The sequence below is a fragment of the Oculina patagonica genome, chromosome 10 (assembly GCF_052425735.1).
Source record: "Oculina patagonica isolate OP01 chromosome 10, crgOcupat, whole genome shotgun sequence".
Lineage (NCBI taxonomy): Eukaryota > Metazoa > Cnidaria > Anthozoa > Scleractinia > Oculinidae > Oculina > Oculina patagonica.
The window spans coordinates 7028185-7036799 of NC_135767.1; the positions used below are offsets into that span (position 1 = coordinate 7028185).

The following is an 8615-nucleotide window of genomic DNA, read 5'->3' on the forward strand; positions in this document are numbered from 1 at the left end:
GAAAACGTTCGTGAAAACTAATAATAAATAACCTACTCGTTAATTGTAAATTTAAGCCAGTTTTATTCACCGACGTATGTTAGTTACGTAATTTGTAAAAGTGTCTAAAAAATACAGGTGATTCCCCCTGGAATCACGTATGGATCCTGGATTCCCCCACCCCTTCCCGCCACTTACCACCCTTTGACAAGAGCTCCTCCACTAAGGCCAAAGTGTAAATTCCAGTTTAATTTATTTGTAAATTACTTAGTTCAAGTTTAAACTTTTTCCAAGAAATGTGCTTTATCTTGTTAACTGCATGGTTACATAAAAAATTAAATGCAACGTAGCCGACGACGAAACGTAATCAGATGATTTGAAGTGTAAAAGAAGTACTACCATTAAAAGGTTAAAAACACAGAGCTTTCAGTTGCTCAATCTTTGAAGATGAAACATAAATGACTAGAGAAAGCTTTAGTTAAAATGCAAGAAGCTGGTATGCATTAATTATTTGTAAAAGTGTCTAAAAAATACAGGTGATTCCCCCTGGAATCACGTATGGATCCTGGATTCCCCCACCCCTTCCCGCCACTTACCACCCTTTGACAAGAGCTCCTCCACTAAGGCCAAAGTGTAAATTCCAGTTTAATTTATTTGTAAATTACTTAGTTCAAGTTTAAACTTTTTCCAAGAAATGTGCTTTATCTTGTTAACTGCATGGTTACATAAAAAATTAAATGCAACGTAGCCGACGACGAAACGTAATCAGATGATTTGAAGTGTAAAAGAAGTACTACCATTAAAAGGTTAAAAACACAGAGCTTTCAGTTGCTCAATCTTTGAAGATGAAACATAAATGACTAGAGAAAGCTTGAGTTAAAATGCGAGAAGCTGGTATGCATTAATTATTAAAAATAATAAATAAATGTTTAGACATATTTAGAGTAATGGCCTTTGGACGTCGGGGGGCTAGCAACGAGTTATTCATTGCGCTCTTGGAGGGAGGGTGGATGGGTACCTTATTACATGAAAATTTTGCGACACGTTTATTTCGCGACACACAATTTCGAGATTTTGCTAAAATGTCATATCCAAATTCCCTTTTATTTCGCGATGCTACCAATAACGTTAAAAGTTTGATTATTTTGATCTTGACAATGTGAAATCAGACGCTTTACAAGATTCCTTATTTCAAAATCCGTTTCAAAAGGCGCGAATGTCTTCGTAACTGTAAGACGCACATTTCCAAAGGCCACCATTTATTATACAAGGAGCTTAAGAGGTACCAGTAGAGACAACGATAAGAATTGATATATCACAAATAACGTGGAAGCTAGTAGCTAATGAATGGACAGTGTGATGGATGTACTAAAGAAGTATTGCTTGGACAAGGGAGGCAGCAGTGATCATGAACTTCCTTTTCTAAACGTTTTATGAGTAATAAATTCATCCTTTCTTTAATAATGGATATAATGACGGTCACTTTATTTTCGCATCTTCTTATGTTCGCGACACTTTAATTTCGCGATATTTTCAAAATCGCGAAATTTCAGGGATACAACACCAATTTCTTTCCATAAATTTGACGAAAGTCGTCATTCTTAGGCTAGATATTTCTTACTTCCGGACATTATATGCTTTAAAAGCTTACTAATGCCATGTAAAATATAAATTTCTTATTTGTTTTGGACCTACTGCACAACTCATTTATCTGCATTATTTACCAAACGAAGTACCCGCCTATCATCTTACCTAAATCGAACTTTTACAGGATTTAAATATGTTGAAAACAAAGACATCACATGCCATAATTATCGCCTTTGGCAGGTCTCTGATAAGTTTTTCATCAACTTCCCTTTTTGCGATATAATATGTGAATAAATCACACAATAAATATCATGACGCAAGATGGACAGGAAGCGAGTGGAACCGTCATGTATACTGAGCCTAAAATTCTAAAATACTTCTTTGGAGACCCGTGGATGTATGGAAAGTGTTTCAGTTCAAACATTGCTTTCTGCATCAGCGTTACAATAAAGCTTTTGTCCTTCTCTAAACGTCGCTCTTGTAGAAATTACAGTTCCCTTACGGTTGGAAATACTTCTCTGGCTTACACCAGGACTCCTCTGAGTTCCACGAATAAAAGTTCTAAGCTTCGAGGAACTCGTAAACGAAACTCGCATGGAAAACATTTTGCGCTGGCCGTGAATATCATCTCTGTCTTGTGAACCTCTCAGGATATCCTTGCAGCTAGTACAGCGCGTCTGGAGCGTACCAAATATAAATGGATTAATGCAGCTGTTTGCATAAACCAGAATATTTGTAAAAACTAGGAGATCAGTAAAGTATTTTGAGCTGTACCCATTGCCATAATCGTTCCATAGCCACATAATATGATTTGGTAGCATGCACACTGCAAACGCGACAACGGCTGTCACGAAGATTTTAACGATGCGGACATTCCGGTGAGCACGAGTTTTAAGCATTTGCCTCCCAGTTAGACCTCCTTCAGAGTCGGCCATCACGACCTGGAGTGTTTTTATATCTCTGTAAAGTTTTCTGCCGATTCTGACATAAGCGACTGTTATGCCACAAAGCGGGCAAAGGTAGAGTGCAATGAAGACACTCATGGTGTAGGCCTTGACATAACCAGTGCCTGGCCAGTCTTCAACACAGCTCCCTGCTTCAAAGCCTAGTACATAAATGTAAGGAGAAACGAGAAGCGTGCTGCCCACCCAGATACCGAAAATCATAATTATAGGCTTGCTTCCTTTCATCCGGGGTTTCAACGGGTGCATTATCGCTCGGTGCCTCTCAAGACTCATGGCTAGAAGTGTCGCAACAGACACAGACATGAGGATGGTCTGCAGAGGGTACACTAGCTTGCACAGAAACGAGCCGTACGGCCAGTACCCTGCTAATCGCTCGATGATATCGAGAGGAATGCTGACAATGCTGGTGGATAAGTCTGTTATCGCCAGGTTGAGGATGAAATACTCGCTGGTCTTTCTCTTCTTGCGACTGAGGATTGCGAGGCAAATCAAGGCGTTTCCGACTGAACCCACTGCTATTATAACAGAGTAGAACAGCAACTGTATAATCATCACCACTTGAATTTTGTCTTCATCGACATTGGTACCATTTTGGGAAATGTTTCCATGTGCTGACCAGTTCGACATGTTGAGCAACAAACACTTCTGCAGTATAGCTTACTACGTAACTTGATGTTGAAGTGTAGTGTGTCAAACCAATAATATTTTACGAGAACTTTTGTGCACTTGTTAGAGTACTGTTGACTTAAAGTTTTAAATTATTTGCATATCTGTTCCTCTTCCTGTCTGCTATATTTCCTAAATAAAGAAAAGAAAAAGATTATTATTTAATACTTAAATAAGGCAAAAAAATGTGAAAAATGTGCTGTAGATTGCAATAACTTTTGAGGCAAAGGAAGCAACTGAGTTGCTAATGTAAAAGACGAGAGACAAAACATTTGACAATATTTTACATTTTATCAAGATTCACTAGGCATCTGTCTGTGCCAGTGGATTAATACTTGTGCCTTAAATCTCGGAAGCAAATTAATCAACCTAGACACGACTGCAAGACAATATAAGACTGACCATTTGATTGCTTTTCGGACAAGTTGTCAAACTTCTCAAAGAAGCAATTGGCGTTCAACAAATTACTATTTGTAATCTATTAACGCGAGTGCCATTAAATATTTGCACTGCGAGGATATTTGAAACATTTTCGCAAAATTGCTCGAGCGTTTAGGCGATTGAAATTTGAAAACAATTTTTAATATCACAAGCTATGTAAATTCATAACTGTTCAAGCTTTATACCATATTGCTTATATGCCTGAGAAAATGACGAACGCGCGCATTTTCGATTTACTGCAGTGTTCATCATTGATTAATTTGCATGCTCTCAGCCAATCACAAATAAGTATTTTCTTCTATCATATAATAAGGCGGGAAATTAAGCAATAACTGACCAGCTGTACAAGTTAAGTTTTGCTGGCAATCAACTGAACATGCCACTCATTTTCTCTTGCTTCTTGTGCAAGTGCCGCCGATTAACTACATAGCCTTTCATGATAACTAAACTTTAATTTATTGCTCATAGATGATGGATGGTATTAAAGCCATCAACGTTTGAAATTATTGTTTTAATTAACCATTTACTAACCCAAAGAAAATGTAAATGTTGTTTATAGTGGTCATGCATTTAGCTTCATATCTCTTTGAGATAGCTAGTTTACAGGCATGCCGCTGAAACAGTGGAAACAAAAATTCACCTTTTGTTTGGCGCGTGGTTATATAAGGCGACTTACACCCATATAATAGCTTTTATAATAATTATAACCGTGTCTCACAAGGTCTGGGAACTACCGAATTCAAGAATCGGATTGGCTAAAATCGTTATTAACCGCGACCTAGTTTTCTCCTTCTAGACCGGCATCTAAACCGACAACATTTTGTGGTGAGAAAGCTAGAAACAAAAATACCAAAGGATCGACTTGTTTCTGCTAAAAGTACTACATGGAGTAACCAAAAACCTGCCTGACGAGACAAAAAGTTAAGAAAACGAGCAAGTTTTTGCAAATTTAAGCTCATCTCGCACTCATTGCAGAGTGCGAGTTGCAAGGACAAAAGTTAAAAGCATTCAACACGATTTGCGACTTAAAAATGTTCTGTCATTCTTTGCATGAGTCTAGATAAATTGAAAACATATCTACCTGGCAGTGATCTCGACCTTCTCTTGTCGAAATTTTCATCGCCGTTCGCAAGTAAAATGTCAGTGAATACAAACCAGGCAGCTGCATTATGCGGAGTTTTGCCGTATAATAAAAAGCTTATTAACGGACGGCTGAGTCGGTCTGTATGGGAGAATGTTGAATAGCTGATATTGGTATCGAACGTAAATGATAATAAATAGCGATTGAGATTTAATTTCACATCATATATCGTATATACGGTAGTTATTGACTCTTTAACCGGTATCGATTTTTAGTTTCACGGTGGTGTATTTTTACGCAACTTAAATTGTAAATTAATTGCTAGTTTACTTCTAAAAATCCGGCCGTTTCATGCGGGGGCTACATGCAGTTAGTGACGGTGAAATTTTTTTTTTCTTTAGTACAAGAGCTTACCATAGCTTTGTGCTTATTATTGATGGCTGTTATTACGCAATATTATAAAATCAAACTCAGCATATTAAATCCCGTAAGCTTTAGAAGTAGTACTTAGAGCCTTTTACATATGGTTACTCCATATGTACAATCAAATATTATAACATCAAAGCAGCATGTCAGCATTAGCAGTAGCAGAGTCTTTTACATAGGGTTGCTCCACTATTTTACAGTTAAATCTGTTATCAACAGGGACTCGGATAAAAAAATTACAAAATCCAAAAATAAAATTAAAAAAAATACTCCGATCTAAGCTGAAATTTCATCTGTTTAATTACATTAGTGACGTGAGATCCGATCAATTTATTTTTATGAGCTGACGTAGTTCTGTTACGTGGGTACTTATTGCCTTCTACGTCATCTATGCTATACGTATACCTTATTGTTACTTATTTTCGCGGGACTTAATTTTCGCGATTTTCGCGATTTTCAAAAAATCGCGAAATTAAAGACCCGCGAAAAAAGGTTCTCGCGAAAAATAACGACGCGAACTTTAATGCCCTTCTACATAATTCGTTATAATTAATCAACGTTATGGTCAGTTTACCACATAATGTTCTTGGTACAGTCGTCAAACTAGCTCTACTTTGTTACAAAAGAACTGTTTTAAGCTTCGTTTTGTTATGTGGTTTTGTTCAGTGCCACTGGAAACTATTTTCGTAGAAAATTAAAATCAGTTGTGTTAATTTTGAGACTTACTGTTTGTTAATGTAGACTAGTATTTTGACACAGTTTTCGCGAAATTTAGTTCCTTTAAATGTATTCTTTTGGCCAAATCGCGAAATTTAAGTCCCGCGAAATATGCCCGTTATATTTTCGCGAAATTAAGTTCCCGCGAAAATTAGTAACAATAAGGTACTTAAAATAAAACAAATTAAAATATAATAGTTTTCGGCTATTATGGAGTAATTATATAACTTTTGAAATAAAATAATTAAAAAAATAACAATAAAATAATGTTATCGTCGATTGTCTTGCCATCTGATCAGATGATTTAAGAAAAAAACGAATTTTAAAAGTTCAATGTATAATCAATATGCGAAAAAAAAGCAACAACAGAAAAAGTATAACTTGCAAAATCATTGTGCTGGAAGAAATTAAAAAAACTTAAAATAAGAAAATGTCTCTGTGCTGCGTTCTATTATTATTTGTTTTTAGTTAAAAAACAAGTTGTAAAACTTGAAAGATAATAAGATTTCGAATCATGATAGTTTTACTAAGCACTTTACCATACGGCATTGAATATTATTTGCTTCGTTATGCTCTGATGCCCTGTATCGTTACTTTAACTCATGAATATACCTTGAATATACCTCCAAGCGTCCCTCATTTCATTTGGGTTATTGGAGACCTGTTTCCAGTCATTCATTCCACAAGATTACGTGAAAATTCATCAAAAAATCATTTAAAAGTAAGAAAAAGCATTGTCGGAGATCTAGAACAAAGTGTCGACACAGCATAATGTGTCATGGCTCCATTAGACATTTCACTACTAATTGAGCAAAAACGTCCCAAATCATCCTCCGTTCTTGCCAATATAACATAATTTGCTTCATGGTAAGAAATGATTAATTTTTCTACCATGCTTTTCGCAGCAATTATAAACAGACTTTTTATCAATTGACATGTGGTCGAAAATTACATTTTTTTGAGATACTTTTCGTTGCAATAGCAAGCAACTTTCTCATTAACTGCCACATACTCGTAAATAACATTTAAAGCTAACAAAAGCACAGTGCCACTATAATTAAAATGTTTTGAACTTCTCTCTTTCGTTCTTGCTACAGTAAATTCCAGATATTAATAATAAATGAACTGCAAAGGGACTAGGAAAGTGTCTTCGTTATACCGGGAGTTCGTTGCACCATACATTTTGCACCATACATTGTTTTCATATGTATTACTGTTAGCAACCTTGGCCGGGCTAAAGAAAATCATTTGTTATACCGGGACTCGTTATAGGGGAAAAACCCGGCCCAACTTCGTTGGTCCAGTAAAAAACAAAACAAAATAAAATTGTTCAGGCAATAAAATCATCATAAAATAATCATTTCTTATACCCGCTTAAATTTAAGGCTAAGGGTATATTGTGGGACAAAATTGGGTAGATAGCATTTCTTTTCTATTTTGCGGTAATTTTTACTTTCTTTGTATTCATAAATGCCTCACATCCATAATTATTATTTGAAAACCAGCGTAGTCATTAGATTAAACGAGGACAATTTTTCGCTCATCATTTAGTTAATCGTATAACAGAGAATTTTTTCACTTTTCATCGAAACAATATAAAAAATAGATGACAACAACGAAATTAAAACTTGGAATTATGCCTTTTTAAAAAAGATTTTAACATGTAAACAAGGATTTTGCTCTTTTCTCCCCTGGCATGACTTCGTTTTATTACATGGAAGCGTGAAAGCATGGAAGCACGTTTCAGTTAGAAGTAGTTGGCGGTAACAACTAATCCAGTGAGTGTTAATAAAGAATCGCTTGATCATTTGTTAGAATTTAATTGTTGGAAAATGCTTGGCTGCTTTTCAAGGAAATGAAATCTAATCACATTCAAGATCCCTGGTTGAGAGCAAACATTCGGCAAGCTTCAAAGTCTAAAATCGTAGTGCGTGCCTTTTTGAAGAGAATTACAAAATTTATTTTAAGGATAAGCTGTGAATTACAGTTTGACGTTAATTAAGTCGAAATTCATGAAGCAAACAGTTTCAGTAGTTTTCAGCGTCAGATCGATTAATTTTCCATTGTGGTTAAAAATAATGCTTTATGTGTCTCATTATAGCAATTGTCGATCATGAAGTAACTCCGTAGATTTTCAATAGTTTAGGGTTTAGAAAGATCTACCTCATAACTAGCGACGAATTTGATATGCCTAAAAGTGTGCTCATTTGAATACGTAAGATACATCTTGAAAATGTAAAAGAGACAGTGATGGATATATGAATACACAGCCTATTTTTAAAAGTAAAAATGCAAAAAAGCTTGCTTTGCGCACTAACGACACTTCTCAGTAGATAAAAATAGTAACTCGAATGAAATTAACTTTATTCATATATTTTTTTTAATTTACTTCAGTTTTGCCAGCAACAGTCAAAATGTGACTGCTTTTAAATGGTGTCGAGAGCGTAAATGAGCCTGACACCCGCCACAGTATGTTTAAAGCAATCGTTTTTACCTCAACTAAGTGGTTTTAAGCGCGCGCCATCTGAAAAAAAAAACGAACAACCCCCATTACACGAACTTCAGTTTCATAATGTTTACAAGCTTAATAAGTTCGCGCTTTCACCCACCTTAAGATTCTGAGGTCCGAAGCAGATGTAGTCACATCTTTTGTTGTTGTAATCCCTTATTAAGGGAGGGACGTCCTCAAGAATCGAAACGTTACCGCCAAAAAAAATTCCAGACGAATCCAAACGTCCTTAAAAAATGAGAAG

The 8615-nt window shown here is 35.7% G+C and overlaps 1 protein-coding gene across 1 annotated transcript; it reads right to left on the reverse strand.

The window, feature by feature from the left end:
- Window positions 1-1982: 1982 nt before the first annotated feature.
- LOC144628858 (QRFP-like peptide receptor) lies at window positions 1983-3325 on the reverse strand. Its single transcript, XM_078486963.1, has one exon. It carries the CDS (start codon window positions 3156-3158, stop codon window positions 1983-1985), a length of 1176 nt encoding a protein of 391 aa, XP_078343089.1. The 5' UTR covers window positions 3159-3325.
- Window positions 3326-8615: the final 5290 nt, after the last annotated feature.